Source organism: Euprymna scolopes, chromosome 23, assembly GCF_053919585.1.
Source record: "Euprymna scolopes isolate OS-2025 chromosome 23, ASM5391958v1, whole genome shotgun sequence".
Classification (NCBI taxonomy): Eukaryota; Metazoa; Mollusca; class Cephalopoda; order Sepiida; family Sepiolidae; genus Euprymna; species Euprymna scolopes.
This window is the reverse complement of record NC_136504.1, coordinates 13,916,499-13,936,611: the sequence shown is the minus strand read 5'-3', so window position 1 is coordinate 13,936,611 and position 20,113 is coordinate 13,916,499. Positions and strand designations below refer to the sequence as shown.

General features: G+C 36.5%; 1 protein-coding gene across 1 annotated transcript in view; it reads left to right on the top strand.

Annotated features, from left to right (window-relative positions):
• LOC145245771 (cilia- and flagella-associated protein 58-like) overlaps nt 1-20,113 on the top strand; it is an 89,763-nt gene that overhangs the window by 38,497 nt on the left and 31,153 nt on the right. The window contains exons 9-10 of the mRNA XM_080107379.1: nt 9,807-9,889; nt 16,949-17,140. Coding sequence (XP_079963505.1) covers nt 9,807-9,889; nt 16,949-17,140 — 275 coding nt within the window. The remainder of the gene's footprint in view (nt 1-9,806; nt 9,890-16,948; nt 17,141-20,113) is intronic.

Here is a 20,113-nt window from a genome sequence, read left to right as displayed (position 1 = left end):
AGTAAGTTGCTGGAATCTGTGTTAAATAGAGAAGTAATCAACCATCTCAGGAAAAAATAACCTTCTTAGTGACACACAATATGGTTTCCGTTCTGCTAGATCTACAGCAGATGTGCTTACAGTTATATCTCATAGGATTAGCGAATCTCTCAACAGAGGCAACCTTTCTAGGGCAATTGCTCTTGACATATCAAAGGCCTTTGATAGGGTATGGCATAAAGGTTTACTTCACAAGATCTCCAGCTATGGTATAGCTGGAAATGTCTTCTCAATTATTAAATCATTTCTTTCTGATTGGTTCATAAGAGTAGTAGTTGAGGGGCAAAATTCAGAAGCTCACAGTATAAATGCTTGAGTCCCTCAGGGGTCCATCTTGGGCCCAACTCTTTTCCTGATCTACATTAATGATCTTCCAAATCACATCCTTACATCATTCGTAGACATTTTTGCTTATCGTTATTTTCATGGAAAGTGTTCGACTAAGCTTCAATCTATGGTCCCCCCTCGCCAAACTTTCACAAGAAACACTAGACTAGCTGAAAACATTATCAATAATTTTCCTCACTCTTTATCTGTGCCTAAACCTAAACATAGATTCCATGATCAAAGCTTCTTTCTTAGAACTGCACGCCTATGGAATTGTCTTCTGTTTTCCTGCTTTCCAGCTGTCTATAATATGGTTGTCTTCAAGTCCAACGTGAACAAGTGGAACGGCTCATCAGAAACTTGAAAAACAAATACAGATCCAGACTTGCTCCAGAAAGTGACTTACGTGTAATATCAGTAATATCACCAAGAATTGACAGTTTGTGCAAAGCCAAGCAAGCACATCCTTCTCACTAAGTGTGTATTGAAAAATTTTTTTTTTTTTTTTTACATAGGCGTCACCACTTATCAAGGCCGATCGGCCACTCAAGAATAATCAATAGTAATGGAAGTTCGGTAAAATTGTTAACAATTTTACCGAACTTCCATTACTATTGATTACTATATTGTCTTTTTGACTACTCTACACTCTTTAACCCTTATTCTTGAGTGGCCGATCGGCCTTGATAAGTGGTGACGCCTATGTAAAAAAAAAAAAAAAAATTTTTCAATACACACTTAGTGAGAAGGATGTGCTTGCTTGGCTTTGCACAAACTGTCAATTCTTGGTGATATTACTGATATTACACGTAAGTCACTTTCTGGAGCAAGTCTGGATCTGTATTTGTTTTTCAGATTGGTCAGTGCCGAAAACTAGTGAGTAATTGTTACGGCTTTACCTTATCATGTGCTACAAAAAAAAAAATTTCTTGTCTTTTTCTCTCTTACTTTCCCTCTCTGTCCTGCTCCAACCAAGTCTACCGACCTGCTCCACAAATCCCAAAACCTCATCATGACAAATCTCAAAAAAAAAAAAACACGAATAAACCTAGAACCCCATCCTCCAACGTAGACCCCTACTACCAGGTCTTCTCCAACATCAGGGATCTACGTTCCAACCTTCCAGAGGTTGAAACACAATTACAGGAGACGAAACCGGACATATGCTTTCTAAGTGAAACTGGCATAAGGCCAATCACTTCCCTAGACGAATTCATAATTAAAGGATACTCTAACTTAACATCTAAATCTGACCCCCAAGATCGCCATGGACATGGAATATATGCCTACATCAAAGATGGCTTCCCATGTGGTAGAGATATCTCCAGAGAAGATCCTAATTTACATTATATGTGCCTCCAGGTTGCACTAGCTTACACGACTGCATTTATATTTGCCCTCTATCGCCCCCACAACAGCGGAGTTACTATCTTTAAGAGCATATCTGAGAAAATTGACCACATCCTGTCTGCTCATCCTTCAGCTAACATTCACATTTGCAGTGACTTCAATGTCCATAATGTGGACTGGCTGACCCACTCAAATAAAACCGCTGACGAGGGGAGGTTTTGTCATGATTTTGCCACTGCCTATGACCTCACTCAGATTGTTCACGAACCCACCCGTGTGCCCGATACTACCGGTCAGTATGCAAGCCTTCTAGACCATTTCCTCACAACTTACCCTGAGCTATGTTCATATTCTGTTCTATCTCCTCTGGGATCCTCTGACTACTCTGTTGTAGCAGTTAAGATAAAACTGAAATGTAATAAGTCTTCAGACGTACCTCTCCACCGTACTGTAAATCAATACTCTATGGCTGACTGGGATAGCTTCCGTACATTCATATCTGACCTACCTCTGCATTCCATGTTTAAAAAGGATGTGTCCTCTATAGTATCAGACCTGACCGAATGGTTAATTGTAGGCATAGACCGATTCATACCATCCAAAAAATTCCAACAAAAACCTAACAGCCAGCGATGGTTCTCCCCTGAATGTGCTGCTGCCATCGCGCACAGAAATCACTTTTTCCATAGCTACCAACGTAATAGATGCACTGAGACTAAAGCTGCTTTCATGAACGCCAGCAACCACTGATAAAAGAGTAATAAAAAATGCAAGAGAGCTATATGCCCAGTCTGTTAAATCCAAAGTAGCTGATCAGCGGCTTGGTTCCCACCAGTTTTGGCAAATAACAAATAGCATCCTGAACAGAAGTGTGCGTTCTATCCCAACCATTATCAACGGACCAGAGGTCATCTCCTCAGCTTCAGACAAGGCCAAACTCTTTGCCAAGAACTTTGCAGCTAATTCTATCCTATGCGACGAAAGCCATAACCTCTCCATATTTCCTCCTATAACACAGAACACGCTAGGTAACATACAAATATCTGTGCATGAGGTCGCCAAGCTAATCAAGAACCTTGATTCCAGTAAAGCTACTGGCCCTGACGGCATCCCAGTTCTGGCAAATAGCAAACAAGGTCTTGAACAGAAACGTGCATTCTATCCCAACTATCATCAATGGACCTGAGGTCATCTCGTCAGCACCAGACAAGGCCAAACTATTTGCCAAGAACTTTGCAGCTACCTCTACCCTATGCGACAAAGGCCATCAACTCCCTGTATTTCCTCCTATAACAGACAACACACTATGCAATATACAAATATCCGTGTGTGAGGTCGCAAGCTAATCAAGAACCTTGATTCCAGCAGTTGACCCTGACAGCATTCCAGTTATAGTGCTGAAAAAGCTCCAACCAGAACTTGCCCCCATACTTACAAAACTGTTTAAGCGTTGCCTTAAGGAGAAGTGCTTTCCAACACCCTGGAAAACCTCATCAGTTTGCCCTGTATTTCAGAATTCAGGTGAAAAGTCATCTCCCTTTCAGTACAGACCAATAAGTCTCCTGTGTGTCCTGAGTAAGTTGTTGGAATCCATATTAAATAAAGTAGTCAACCACCTCAACAGAAACAACCTTCTTAGTGACATGCAATATGGTTTCAGCTCTGCAAGATCTACAGCAGATGTGTTAACGGTTATATGTCATAGGATTAGTGAATCTCTTGACAAAGGCTTCTTTTCCAGGGCAATTGCTCTTGACATATCAAAGGCCTTCGATAAGGTATGGCATAAGGGCCTACTTCACAAGATTTCCAGCTATGGTATTACTGGAAATGTTTTCTCAATCATTAAATCATTTCTCTCCGATAGGTTCATAAGAGTAGTGGTTGATAGGCAGAAATCAGAGGCTCACAGTATTAATGCTGGAGTCCTTCAGGGGTCCATCTTGGGCCCAACTCTCTTCCTGATCTATATCAATGATCTCCCAAAACACATACTTAAATCATTCGTTGACATCTATGCTGATGACACGACCATCTATGGCAACACATGAAAGGCCGTAAATAACAAAGTTCTCTCTCTTGAGCGTGTGGTACAGTGGGGGAAGAGGTGGCTGGTCACTTTTAATGCATCCAAAACCAAGCTTCTATCTTTACATCATCAACGCTCTGATCCCCATCTGGCATCAATTTAAATGGATGGCTCTCGTCTTGGGGAGGCTCCATGTTTTGACAAGCTTCTGGGTTTGACCTTTACTCCTGATCTGAAATGGAACAAGTACATCAGGTCTTTGCCAAGGACGCTGGGAAAATGGTAGGATCCTTCAACCGCTCCAGAAGATATCTCACTACTGATGCAATTCTCTATCTGTATAAAAGCCAAGTACGTCCAAGGATGAAATACTGCTGCCACATCTGGGCAGGAGCTGCTGAAAACAGCCTATCATACCTTGACAGAGTACAAAATAGACTTTGTGGTTTAGTGGGGAATCATTGTTGCTGAGATATTCGTCCAGTGTAGGGAACATATTTAAAGTTTTCTTACTTTTGTAGTCCATATATTCAGTTTTTTCTTGAAGGCTTGTATTTTGTCATGACTAAATAAAACATCTGAATTTCTTCCGTGTAGAGATAAATTCAGTCCATTAAGTTTGTTGAATATATCTGCCAGATAAGCAACTTTGCAAAGCCAAACTTTATCGAAGCCAGTTCAGCATCATGAACACACAGAAACATCAACAGTTCTTCTCTAAGTTCAAATAAACGCTGAATTACTTTACCTCTGTACGAAACAACAGACTTGAATGTTCAGCCCCCATCTCACCACAGAGTATTGCAAAGAAACGACTAAACAGTGATCTGTTTTTAATAAAATGTATCACTTTAATACAAAATGACAAGACTTCGGACAAAGAAGTATCCATTTTTTTGGCGGCCAGAGCTTCTCGATGAATCATGCAATGTGTTGCAGTGCTATCAGGTGCAAATTTCTTAACATGCCCCACAAACCTGAGTGAATACCGGTCATTGACGCCGCCCAATCTGTACATATGCCAATACACTAGCTCCATAACAAGCTTGATTGAGAAAGTAAAGAGTCCAGTACTTTAAAAACTTACTCACCAGTTGTTCTAGTTGGCATAGGATGGCAAAATAAAAAATCTTTAAGCATTTCACTTTCCCAACGATATCGCTCATACATAAGTTGAGATCCACTGGTAATATCTGTGCTTTCATCAAGTTGTAATGCGAAAATGGCTTTCAATTAACTGAGTTTTTATGTCTTCTGACATATCTTCTATTCTTCACGCTATTGTGTCATCTGACAGTGGCACAGCTTTCAATTTCGCAGCACATTTTTTATTCTAAACTGCCTCACACATGTTTATTGCATGAGCCACTCTCAGTGCCACTATATAAGATGCCCGCAATAGCTTATGATTTGATGTTATTGACATTTCAAAAGTTTTTCTCTGCTTTAAATAATTCCTTTTATTTCAAAAAAATCTTTTGGTTTTGTGGCAAATTGAAGATGTAGTGTTGTTAAATGTCGCTGCAATTTAATTGGCTTCAGGGCTTTATTTGACAACAACTTATGACAAAGTAAACACTGTGGTCTGTTAGCATTAGACACACTTTCAATGAATCCAAATCGAATATTCTCCACATCATATTTTCTTTATTTATTTTTCTGAACAATCTCTTCTGTCTCTGTATCAGATTCTCAGTTGATTTCATCATGAGTTTTCCGTTTCAAAAATTTATCCATGGGTAAAGTTTGCACCCTGAAAAAGCAAAATTTGATCAAATATTTTTCGTATAAATAATGCAAGTTTAGTCATTTCGGAAACTACGCAGGAACACAATGTCGAATATATTTCAAAAGCAATAACAAATAACAACATTTTACATTCTTATAAATGCTCAAAATCATAGGAAAAAGAAAACATATGAGGGACGTGCAATAAGTAATGCCCCTGACCCACTTCCAGTTGTCTTATCAAGCTGAAATTTTGCATGTGCAATGATTTATTATCTCTACGGGTTATGTGGAAAATTACAGCTCTGAACTAATTGTAGTTTCTGTTTTACAGGTGTTTGGACTGAGTCAGGTGTGAAATGGAGCCTGTTAAATGTCGAGCAGTGATCCGGTTTTTGTATTTGAAAGGACGCACACCACAGGAGACTTTTGATGAAATGAAAGAAACTTATGGTGATAATGCCCCATCATATGACCTTGTAAAACGCTAGCATCGTGAATTCAAACATGGTCGGAAGTCTGTGGAAACAGCTAAAAGACCTGCTCGCACCCCTCCCCTTCTGTCATTGATGAGGCATCTGTCCGTCAAGTTGAGGCTGCCATTTTGGAAGATCGGCGCATTACTATTTGCCAAATAGCCCAAGATGTCAAGATTAGTACAGGGTCTGTGGAAACTATCATTCATGACCATTTGCATATGCATAAGGTGTCTGCCAGATGGAGTCCCGGGTTGCTCACACCATTCCAGAAGCAAGAACGCATTGAGTGCTCGAGAATGAATTTGGAGATGTGCCAAGAAGATGAGTCAAAGTTTTTCAAAAGACTGATTACACAGGATGAAACCTGGGTCCATCACTATAATCCAGATACCAAAGCTCAGTTAATGTAGTGGAAGCACTTGGACTCACCACCTCCACAGAAGGCAAGGGTGCAGCCCTCCGCTAGCAAGGTCATGCTCTCAGTCTTCTGGGACCAGGACGGTGTAGTGATGACAGATTTCCTGGCAAAGCGTACCACAATTACAGGAGCCTATTATGCTTCACTTTTGAGGAAATTAAGGGAAGCTATCAAAATCAAGAGGCGGGGCAAGATCAGCAAAGGTACCTTCCTCCTGCAGGACAACGTTCCAATCCACAACTCGCATGTCGCCAGATCAGAAGCACGGACGTGTGGTTATGAAATCCTTCCTCATCCTCTCTACTCTCCTGACCTTGCACCCTCTGACTTTCACCTCTTCCCAGCCATGAAGTTGTTTTTGAAAGGAAAGTGTTTCCCAGATGATGCAACCTTGATTTCTGAAGTCACGTCATGTTTGGAGGACCAACCTGGAGTGTTCTACAAAAACGGTCTCCAGAGCTGCATCAAACGATAGTAGAAATGCATAACTCTGGGTGGTTTCTATGTAGAGAAAGACTAATAACTGTGCCAAGTTTCGTTGCTCTACTGCTATGGGAAGTGGGTCAGGGGCATTACTTATTGCACGCCCCTCTAACATTTCATAAAAATGAAAACTTTGGAGTGTAGGATTTGTGCCGATCAAGTACCTTGCTTCCTTTTTCATTGTTGCCCTACATGCACTAAAAACAAATTTATTAAATGTTCAACTGAAAAAGGAATTTTGTTGTATTAAAGAGGTTAAACGTATTTCTACCAGTTATTTCTACCAGTTATTTCTACCAGTTAGAATAAAATCCCAAAACAAAACATTTATTATTTCAAACCGTTTTGACATTAAAATTAAAAAACTCACACGTTAGTAATTAAGTCAATGCTACAGAACATAAAAAGAATAAAGAAAGTAGCAAAAAATATTTAAAATAAAAAAGGCATATGAAATTAAGTAGCAGAAATAAACTTAAACTATTTATTTTAAGAAAGTTCTTCCGTATGTCGGCCAATAAATAAAATCATTACGAAAGGACAACAGATTTTTCATTTGTTTTAATTATGAAGTTGGATTAAAATAAGATGTTATAAATAACAAGTATTTTAATATTACAAATTGTAACTACGTACTTTAAATTAAAAACTATCAATAACCTTATTTAAAAAATTTTAATGCTTCTGCAAAAAAAAAAAAAACATAAAATGTGTATCAATTACGATAATAAAAGAAAAAAATTTTGTTAAAAATACATAACTTTGAAATCACCTAACCTCCTTGACATCCTATCTACCGCCTAAGAACTAACTCTACATAGTCCTCTACTTATTCCCTACGTATCTTTTCTTTAATTTTTTTAATATTATATACGTAGTATATAGGTTCATAAGAGTAGTAGTTGATGGGCAGAAATCAGACGCTCACAGTATTAATGCTGGAGTCCCTCAGGGATCCATCCTGGGCCTAACTCTCCTCCTGATCTACATCAATGACCTCCCAAATCACATCCTAAGATCATTCGTAGGCATTTATGCTGACAAAACTACCATCTATGGCAACACTTCAAAGGCCATAAATGACCAAGTTCTCACTCATTATCTTTCCTCCGATCTGGAGCACATGGTGCAATGGGGAAAGAAGTGGCTGGTTAATTTTAATTACTCTAAAGCCAAGCTTCTATCTTCATATCATCAACGCTCTGATCCCCGTCTGGCATAAATTGAAATGAATGGCTCTCCTCTTGAGGAGGCTCCATGTTTTGACAAGCTTCTGGGTCTGACCTTTACTCCTGATCTGAGATGGAACACGTGCATTAAATCCGTTACCAAGGTCGCTGGAAAAATGGTGGGATCATTCTACCACTCCAATAGATATCTCACTGGGCCCTGATAAGTGGTGACGCAGTTGTATATCTACCTATCTACCTATTTATATATATATATAAAAGTAAAAGTGCCTGTGTGTGTGGGGGGGGGTGTACATTTCCCTACGCAATAACTCTGTCAATTTTCAGTCTACAGATTCGAAATTTGATATACAGGGTACTGAGATTTGGGAAAATCGATGTGATTGGTTTTCGGACAGAAATTTGGCGATTAAGGGGTCAAAGTTCAACGGTTTGACCTTTGAGAACTCTACCAAACTCCTCCGACAAATTTGGGTCTAAACACGTGAAATTTTAGATATAGGTTTCTTGGACATGGATCTAACTTAATAACTTTATTTGAGCCCTAAACAATAAATTTTTAGGGGTCATAATAGGGGTCAGGTCAAAGTTTAAAAAAATTGACCACTTTTTTTTTTTTTTTTGCTCAACATACACCTCCTAATACCCGGACAACGCCGGGCATCCCTGCTAGTATATCTATAAAAGTGAACGTGTCTGTGTGTGTGTCTATCTGTGTGTCTGTCTGTGTGTACATTTCCCTACGCAATAACTCTGTCAATTTTAAGTCTACAGACTCGAAATTTGATATACAGGGTACTGAGATTTGGGAAAATCTATGTGATCGGTTTTCGGCCAGAAATTTGGCGATTAAGGGATCAAAGTTCAACGATTTGATTTGAGAACTCTACCAAACTCCTCCGACAATTTTGGGTCTAAACACTTGAAATTTTAGATATAGTTTCCTTGGACATGAATCTAACTTGATAACTTGATTTGAGCCCAAACAGTAAATGTTATGGGGTCATAATAGGGGTCAAAGTTTAAAAAAAAAATTGACCTCCGCGGTCTCTACCAAATTACTCAGACAATTTCTGGTCTAAACATTTGAAATTTTACATAAAGGGTATTCAGAGATAAGGCAAGCTTTTTCATTAGGTTGGGTCGAAAATTTTTAGTTAGCAATGTATAAATGTATATATGTATGTATGTATGTATGTATGTTTGCATGTCTGCCCAACACTTTCGACAGAGGCGACGGATTTTCTCAAGATCAGTATCGTTTTGAAGTTCAACCTTTCAGACGACAAATATCGAAAAATTGCCTGGAAACATTAATATCTTCACCTTAAACTGGGCACTTTTCTACGGGAGGCGCGGGATCGCGATTTTCGCCGATATTTTTTAAAGTCATCCTCTCCTTTCGATTGTCTAGCCTTAATTTAAAAAAATATCACTTTTGGTTTGGCGGTGGTCGTAACAGCATAGATGTCAGTTTTTTTCCCCCGTTCTTTTCCTCCTTTGCAGTACGGGTTCAAACCTGCCTTCCTACTACCATTTACACATCCAAACACCCGGGCAACGCCGGGCTGAAATGCTAGTATATATATATATATATATATATATATATATACAGAGAGAGAGAGAGAGAGAGAGAGAGAGTACTCTCTGGAAAATCTACAATGGACGTTTCTTCTTATTCTAGTATTTTATTTTTTTGTATTTTACCATGAAGATCTCTGTTTTCTTGTATCTTATTGTGGTATTTTTGCATCATTCCTTAGCTATGGAAAAGATGAGAAAAGATGCTGAACAAGATCATAAAACCGTTGTTAATTTGACAAAAGAGAGAGATGCACTAAAAAAGGTATTTTTATTCCTTTTCTTGTTTTGTAAGTTTTAAGAATTTTTGCTGCAATTTTATACAAAATGTGATAAACTTAATTAATCGTGTGCGGAATTGAATAAAGTGATTTATTTCACATCTGGAATTTCCATTACTGGCTTATTGGTCTTTATTTGATTGCCAATGGATTTCAATCAATGTTTCAAAGGTGTTATTGTTTGATGATTTTCATGTATAATTGGAAAAGCTAAAGAAAATCAATCGAATTCTCAATGTTAGACATTTTTAGCATTGCATTTAATAAATCGATATTTGATTCTAACTAGGATTTCTTTCATTTTATTTTTTCAGCATATTATTCATGCTAGGACATATTTAAAGCTGAAACCTTAGAAGAACATCTCCAGTCTGTAGTGGAATGGGTTACGTAAAATGATGGTAACATTTAATGCTGCCAAGACTAAGCTTCTTTCCTTTAACAATTACAAGAAAACTCTCTCAATCACTAATTTCCATGACTAACAATATGCTCTTCTTTCAAACTTCTCAGCTTAACATTTACAGGTAACATGAATTGGAACAAATACATTGAAGACATTGCTACAAAAATGGTGGGTTATCTCTACCATGCTAGAAAATCACTCACACCTAAGAGTATCCTATATACAAAGTCACCATTCGCCCATGCATGGAATGGTGTTGTCAGATTTAGGTTGGTGCATCTGCTACTAGTCTCTCACTCTTAGACAGGGTTTAAAAAAGAGTCCCCAACCTACTAGGTTCTGCAATATTAACCAAACTCCAACATCTGCCACATTGCCGAAATGTTGTGTTCCAGTTCTTGTTGTTTTACAAGTATTTTATTGGAAACTGCTCTGACGAATCTGTAGCATTCATGCCCCCTCAGCATAAATATCCTTGATTAACCTGACTAATCCGACAAGCAGCAAATCACACGCCGACACTGTTGAGACCCCTAGATACCTTCTACTTTAATAGTTTCTTCCCTCAAACTGCTAGACTTTAGAATTCCCTTCCGGTTCCCAGCTTCTCTGACTGTACTGACATGCAGAAGTTCAAGTGTAATATGAACAGACATGTTGCTGCTCAACTCCCTACATAGTATCCCTGTAGATATGGTTCCAAATAGTAAACACTGGCACTGTGTCTTGTTTGGGTTGAATAAGAATTAAAAAAAAGAAAATTTAATTCTAATGTGTAATTGCTTGATAATTATCATCTGTGATTAACAAACCCTAATTTTCTTTTTTTTTTACAAGGTGGTTACCACTTATCAAGGCTCGGAAGCCACTCGGGGATAAGGATTATTGTGTGTACAGTAATCAATGGAATAGTATCGTAGTAATCAATAGTATTGGAAATTTTTTAAAATGTCTTACTTAAAGGGGGCGATTCATCAGGAATTTGTTTATGTTGGACTTGAAGACATTCAAGTTATAGTCGGTGGGAAACAGGCAAATGGAAGGGAGTTCCACAGATGTGCAGTTCTAAGAAAGAAGCTTTGTTCATGGAATCTACGTTTTGATTTAGGCACAGATAAAGAGTGGGGAAAACTATTGACAGCGGTTTCAGCTAGACAGGTATTTATCGTGAAAGATTGGCGAGGGGGACCAGAGATTTGAGCTCAGACGAGCACTTGTCATGGAAATAACGATAAAACAAAGACAGGCTCGCAACGTCTCTTCTATGGGAGAGAGGTTGCAGGGAAGAGAAAAGGGCATCCCCCACCAAATCACAAAGTCTATTTTGTACTCTGTCAAGGCAGGATAGGCTGTTTTTAGCAGCTCCTACCCAGATGTAGCAGCAGTACTCCATCTTTGGACGTACTTGGCTTTTATAGAGATAGAAAGTTGTATCAGTAGTGAGATATCTTCTGGAACGGTAGAAGGATCCCACCATTTTCCCAGCGACCTTGGTGACAGACTTGATGTACGTGTTCCATTTCAGATCAGGGGTAAAGGTCAAACCCAGAAGCTTGTCAAAACATGGAGCCTCCCCAAGACGAGAGGCATCCATTTCAATTAATATAATCTAATCTAATATATAAAAGGTAAAATAGGTATGTGTGTGTTTGTATGTCTACAAAATCTTTTGACAGATGCATTGGACCATGATGAAATTAGGATCTTTAGAAAGATCGATCTCTAAGATGACAAACATCTAAAAATTGGCCAAAAGTTTAATTCTGTGCTAGTCAACTGGGTTTTATGCCAGGAAGGGTGAGTTTTTGCGTGAACAGTTTTGAAAGTCATTCACGCAATCATTTAAAAAATGTTATTTTGAAGGTCCATGACGTCACAAATGTGCCATAGGCGAGACAGCTAATGCATTTGCTTTTTTCACCCTTTTCCTCTCTCGCATTACAGGTTCGAGCTTGGCTAATGCAACTAATTTTTTTTTGTGCTCTCTGCTATTTTGATTCAAACGAAAGTTCATTTATATTTTTTTTTAGAGTTGAAGGTTGGTTGCTCATTAGTCTGACTATACCACCTCTCGATACCGGAGCAATGCCGAGTATCCATGCTAGTATAAATAAATGCCAGTTAGATTCAAGACGTTAGACAACTATAGTGTTGCATCTGACAAATTGATATTTGATTTTGACTAACGGTTTCTTCTTTTTTAATTTTGCACCAGAAACTTTACACTAAGAAATTAAGCCCATTGTTTCACATTAAAAATGTCCAGGATATATATATATATATATATATATATATATATATATATATATATATATATATATATATATATATATATATATATATATTTACAAGGTGCCTACAATAAGTTTCCAGACAATTTTTGTATGAACACTTTTATTATTTTATTTTATTATACACACATGAAAATCGAATAATCTTTGAAGTAATCTCCTCCGGCTGCAATGCACTTGTTGTACCATTCCAACAACTTCTAGAAGGCCCCATGGGAGTCCTGTTGTTTGAGTTTGTCAATGATCCTCATCACAGTCTCTTTCATCTCCTCTATCGTCTCATAACGATAGCCTCTAAAGTTTTCCTTGAGCTTAGAGAATAACCAAAAGTTACAGGGAGCAAGTTCTGGACTATAGGGAGGATGAGAAACTGTTTTGATGCCCATCTTGGTCAAATAGTCTGTGACAAGGATGGAGTTGTAGATTAGTGCATTGACGCAAATCTTCCCCATTTTCACTTCCTTGCAACTAATTCTGTGCAAGTTCTCTATAGACACACGACAGTCCTTATCCATGAAATTCTTTATTTGACCAATCAACTCTGGGGTTCTAATTTCCTTACTTCTCACACACCTCTTATCATTTGACACAAATTCCCTGCCTTCCTTGAATCCCATATGCCACTAAAAAAAAACGATATTCAATTCATGCAAGATGATCCAAAAGCACTTTGAAGCATTCTATACATTTTCGTGACATTTTTCGAAGTTTAAAACAGAATTTTATTGCACATTGTTCTTCTAAAGTGTTCTCACATCCAGAGTACATTTTTGAAATTCACCAGCTGTGACAATCAGGCTTTAGTAGAATCTATTCCAATTCCTCCTGTAGCTGTTGATTTGAACCTGAAATCATAAAAATTGGTCAGTCATCTCATAAGATGTATAGCAATAACATACTGAATTTTCAAGGTACAAAAAGTCTAGAAACTTATTGAATGCACCTCATATTGAGGGTTGATTATGAAGGTTAGGAATCAAATAAAACATACCTTGTTTGTTTTAAATAGGATTCAAACTCTAGAATGTACCGACGTCAACAAAAAAATAACATATAACCATATTTATCATTTAACACACAGACAAGAGGAGATATCTGTCTTTATTTACATTTCGACATTAAGAACATCAAACTCAAACTGCTTTTTTCAATGGAAAAAAACCATGTCCTCAAAGCATAAACCAAGGGAACTAACTCGTCACACAGTTCAAGGAAACCAACTTCAACAGATCGCGAATTTTAACACACATACATTATGTATGTATGTGTGTGTGTGTGTGTGTGTGTGTGTGTGTGTGTGTGTGTGTATTTGAATAACAATATAACTACATTCTAAGTTCAAAGGTTTTATTTATCTTACCAATTCATTTTTGTCCATTTATCAAAACTTCCGTACATTTTACAGATCTGTTTCATTATGCAGAAACAATCACTATTTTTATGTCAATATTGAATTTTTTTCATTGCACATACTCGTAAGAAAATCAAGAAATTTACTAAGAAAGAAATAGGCATAACCATGTAATGTCGGAAAAAAATTCTATAGAAAAATTAACATTTAGCAGGCATTTCTTTTTAAAGGTAAATCTATTTTAAATTTAGTTTTCTTATGGGTGAAATAGTGTTTCCAAATGGTTCTTTATCTAAAAATGAATTTATCATATAATAATTTTCTTCTATTTCAACTAATAATAATCGTCTATATCGTGTTTATTTGAGTTATATCTACAATAGGTTTATTATAGATTGTGGATACGAAACCAACTCATAACTTTTTAAAACCGTATATCATGTTTTTATGGTAGCCATATTGTTTATATAAACGACGCTCCCATATTTAAAAACAATTTCGTAAAACCTTAAACTGTTGAGTATTTTCCTAATAGTTACAAAGTATAAATAAATATGTATTAAAAAAAAATAATTTTATTTAAATAATATCTTATTATTTAGTATAAGTTATTTAGAGTTATTTATAACTTTATTTGTATTATAGAAAATAATTGTTTATTTATGTCAACGTCATTTCTCAACGTAGTCAAAGGGAACTAACCTACATTAGAAAATTAATCAGTTACTTCCTTTGCAATTTAAAAAATGTATATATTTGTATATGCTCTGCTGGTATAGTTAACAAACATTGGGCTTCTTAAGTAAAAGAATTGGTATACACGAAGTGTAAAATATAGTTGAAAGCTATATTTCCCCCAAAACACACACACACACACACACACACACACACACACACACACACACACACATACATATATATATATATATATATATATATATATATATATATATATATATGTATGCATACATGTGGCTAATGCTGAGTAGATAAGATAATCAGTCTTTACAAAAAAAGTCTGGAAACTTATTGAATGTACCTCATATATATGTATTGATATGTATCGAGGGTTGATTATGAAGGTTAGGAATCAAATAAAACATACCTTGTATGTTTTAAATAGGATTCAAACTCTAGAATGTACCGACGGCAACAAAAAAAAATAACATATAACCATATTTATCGTTTAACCCACATACAAGAGGAGATACACCTTGCTGCCCAAATCCCTACATAGTACCCCAGTAGTTGTTGCCCCTGATAGTAGCCCCCTACACCAAAGTGGCAATTTGCCTTGTTTGGGGTGAAAATGTAATAAAAAAATCTGTCTTTATTTACATTTCGACATTAAGAACATCAATTAACTCATTTATATATAGGTCAAATGGAAATAACTCTAAGTTACTCAAACTGTTTTTTTTTCAATGAAAAAAGACCATGTCCTCAAAGCATAAAGCAAGGGAACTAACCCGTCACACAGTCCAAGGAAGACAACTTCAACAGATCGCGAATTTTAACACACATATATTTAATATACAAGTTCAGTAACGTGAGTGTAGAAAAATTAAATAATTATGGACACTTGGAAGCTGCTAAAATCATCATACATCGGTTGATAATACTGCAAGTGCTGACAAGTAAAAGAAAGTTCAAAAGCCACAAAGAATATGAGATTTCATTTATTAATAGTTTGTCTACGGCAAACTATAAAGACAGTAAACAAGCTAAGTAAGATATAAAATTATACACAGAAATACATTGTTTCTGTTTAATAACAGATTGTGCATTATTGCGTTAAAGAGTAAAAAGAAAATACATGGTAAGCACAACACAATGACTAACATTTTCTTGTCTTTTCTGTTATAAGATATGCTCAAGACATATCTGGAAAGTATCAGACTCGCGATGGAAACAGAAAGTTTCGTATTCCACAACATTTGGGATTTTGATGCTTTTCTTTTTTACAAATGGGGTTACTCTGGTCTAAAAAAACAGTTCCTCCCAAACCCTGATTTCATTTTCTAATATAAAACTACTAAAAGAAAAATGACAAAACTTGAATTTTTATTTTTTTTGTTGACGTTTCACCCCAAACAAGGCACAGAGCCACTTCGTCGTGATAGAGCTACTATTTGGGACCAGGTTTGAAGGGATACCATTCAGGGAGTTAGGCAGTGCTCATATTAGACTTGAATTTCTGCATGTCAGTAGAGTCAAGGAAGCAAGGGCCTAGGAGGGAATTCCAAAGTGCAGCCAGTCAAAGGAAAAAGCTATTCGAGTAGAAGACTCTACGGCAACTAATAATCTCTACTGTGTAGGGGTGGGATTTTGTTGCTTGTTGGGTTTGTCAGCAGTATTGTCATCGGAAGGGTACAGGTGCTCAGAGTTCGTCAGAGCAGTAACAATTTTCTTAATATTTGTCCTGGTCAAATCACAATCGAATTTTGAAACTTAAAATTCGATTGTGATTTGATCAGGACAAGAGGTTAAAGGAATATAGTACGCAAACAAAGCATATCATTGCTTCATCTTATCGTTCGTTTGATGTATCCATAAAAACTTTTTCATTAACTCCAATACTTTCAACAACATAAGTAAAATACTTTCTACAAATATTTTGATTATTTTTGTTACCGTTTTTTTTTTTTAGCTACTTGCATCAAGTGGCTTCATGTCATTGTCTGGAGCGATTTTGAATAAAATGTGACTCTGAAGAAAACTTAAAATCAAACACTATCAAAAAAAGAAAACAAACACAAACAAAAAAGCAGTCTGTCGGCATATAGTAATTTAAATGGAAGTAACCATTTGTTAATCCTAAAAGTATAAATCTAATCTGTTGGCGGCTACTATAGTCAATCATTAAACATAAGATGATGAACAATAACCCGATTGAGATGCTGCAAATGCAAGACGATTAGATTAATTCTCTGGAGTAAATTTGTTATAACTGATATAATCAAAGTATGTTGTACTTGTTTTTCTTCTTCCTTAGGAGCGGCTGAAGGCTGAGAATCAGCGGCAGAAGGATTTGAACATAGTGAAATATCACGAGCAAAACAAGAGGAATCTTGAACAAGAGATCTGCAACCACAAAGATGAAGCACAAAAGCAACGGAATCTGATTTACCAACTTGAAAAGGAACGAGAAAGATACATTCATGAAGCAACTACTCAGCAGGAGAAGGTATATTCATACTTTATCCACTATGTGGTGGGGGGGGGATATTCACAAATGTGTAAGTGTATAATTATGTATATACTAGATTTTTTTGACGACGGGAAAAAGTTATAACCCATTGACTTAGAATGATTGCTTTATTTTGATGGTTGAATATAATTAAATTTTTGCATTAAATACTATGATAATTCTATTAATCTTTATAACATTTTAAAAATAAATATTAACAATTTTACATATATATATATATATATATATATATATATGTGTGTGTGTGTGTGTGTGTGTTATTTGTTTTGTTTTTGTGATACGTCTTAAATGAATTCAATTATTTACGAAAATGCATTTTTACCTAAATGCAAGTTGGGACTAATTTTCCCTTTCACCAATTTGGTACCCCCATATAGGGAGCCCTATATATATATATATATATATATATATATATATATATATATTATTTTTAAAGTATAATTATCCACTGACACGTGTTTCGTCATCTACGACTCATCAGAGTGCCTGAATCTAGCGATATATATAGTTTTAGAGGTTGTCATAACCGAGTGTGGTAGTAAGGATAAGTTTCGTCTCCCTAAAAAATACCCTCGTGGGTGTGTCTGAAATACCCTCTGATAACCAAGTCCTGCTCCTGGCCTTTTCATGTTTCATATTAAGCCTAGCAAAACTGTTTATACTAACTGGGAGAAGGGGCAAAGATAGACCACTGGAGCCTTAAAACCAGTCACTTTGGGCAAGTGGGACTCATCAACTTTGGATGGTAGCTCGTCTAAGAGAAGGCAACTGATTTAAAACTTCTGTTGCCTTGTGGGATTATCCCATCAGGAAAGGAAATCTGGAAATAGAATCCCTAATAATTGACTATATATTGTCATCACTGGCAACTCCTGCAGAGCAGTTAGAGCCAAGCTGTATCAACTCTGTTTTTCCCTTGGATCCTCTGGCTTCACAAAGAGGAGGAGATTGCTGCACAGAACAAACTATCCTCCAATATCACCCTGCCCATGCTATGTAGTTCCACTACTACACATCATCTCCTGAGATGGATGGTTGCCAACAACAAATATGGCCCCTGCGACTTGCACATATATGGTGTAATCTAAAGGTCTAATTTTCACAATCTCTACACATAAAATTAGGCTGTATTTTTGACAATAACGTGCTGAATATTATCTTCCAAGTTGTTTAATGTGTCTGGTTTATCAGCATAAACATGGAACTTTGCATATCCTCCAAGAAAATAATCTAATGGGGTTAAATCGCACAAATGAGATGTTCAGTTGACGTGCCCTTTCGTGAAATTATTCGTTCATCAAATATTTTTCTCAATAAATTGATCAGATCATTTACAATTTGCAAATGCTGCTTCGGTGTCAGTCTCTTCATGATGAATTGCCAAACCAAGCTGAACTCAAAATGAGCGATAGTAACCAAGTCTGGAATTAAAGAAAAGAGAATTGTCATCCAGTCTGTGTGTGTATATATGTGTACTAGCAGGATTACCGGGGAGTAGTGACGGATGTCGTAGGGGACAATACCACCTGCAACAAAAATTTATAAAAAATTAAACCCCCATTCATGTATACTATATAGGTTTCAAATTTCGTAAAAATTTGCTCAGTAATTTATGAATGGATGTATTTATTTTTTAAGTTAGGTGCAACATTCAGCCTTTTGTTCCATTCAAAAATCAAGCGAACATAGATTCATTAGATACCTCCCTCCTGTGTACGTTCCAAATCTCATTTATAAAAACAACCGTCCAATAATTTGTGCATCCATGGTGTTATATATAACGTTATGACTGATGACATCATGTCATTTGGTGAAACTTATGGCAGCTCTTCATATGAAAACAATAATCAAAAAATTTAATTAGACTTCTTTACATTCTAGTCATAATGCCAACATATAACAGTCATCTATTACATATATCTGCTTATATATAAAAGAGGGAGAGAACTTGAATGCCTAATGGAAAAAACTTGAATACCTACAAGACACTATCCTCGAGTGTCTTAGGTCCCTCTGTACAGACGTTTGTCAGAAGAACCTAGTATGAGAATACTTTTCCCTACAAGCAAACCCCGATTAAATAATCAAAATAACATAGTAGTCACCGCTCACACAAGATCTCTTCGGTATGGCTACTCTGTCGCCACACAAGGGAGAGAAAGTGCGAGAAAAAAAAAAAAAAAAAAAATATATATATATATATATATATATATATATATATATATATATATATATATATATATATATATGTTTTCACAAGTGACAGCACGGTCCTTAACAAACTTGTCCACGCAATTCCAAACACTACTGCCGAATCAACACGCCATGCCACGAACAATATCGTTGAATCAACACACAGATTCCCAAGCAACACTGAACAATCTCGACGAATCAACACACCACGATACGAAATGCATAACGCGAGACACGTTATCAGAGCAGCAGTATATTTCAACCTCCGAATGACTTATTCGGCTAGTTTTTTATAGCCGTTGGGTGAAACTAAATCGTCGCTTTGGGTAAGATGGGTGTAGTTCATTAGTAGACTTGATTTGTAATCGAAATGTCCCGGGTTCGCTTTTCACCGCAGGTAGGCCCGACTTATATTCTTATGCACTTCCGCGCATGCTCGGCACATAATCAACACTAGCTTTTACGAGGAATGGTGCACCTTCTCCAAGTAATGTTACCTCAAGTAATAGCACGAAGCTAGATATTCCACCAGATGAATTCTCGTCCTAGAATTCCGTAAGACTAAGTGACTACAAGAAAGATATACTATAACATATTTAAATGATCTATTACAAAGAAGAAAATTATGTTCTCAACTTTTTTACTAATTCAGTGTTTGAGATATAAAAGAGAACGTTAATGAAATATTCGAATATCTATGGATCTCATATAGAGATTAAGTGTAAGTCTTAGGAAAGGCGCCCCTTGATTTCTGAG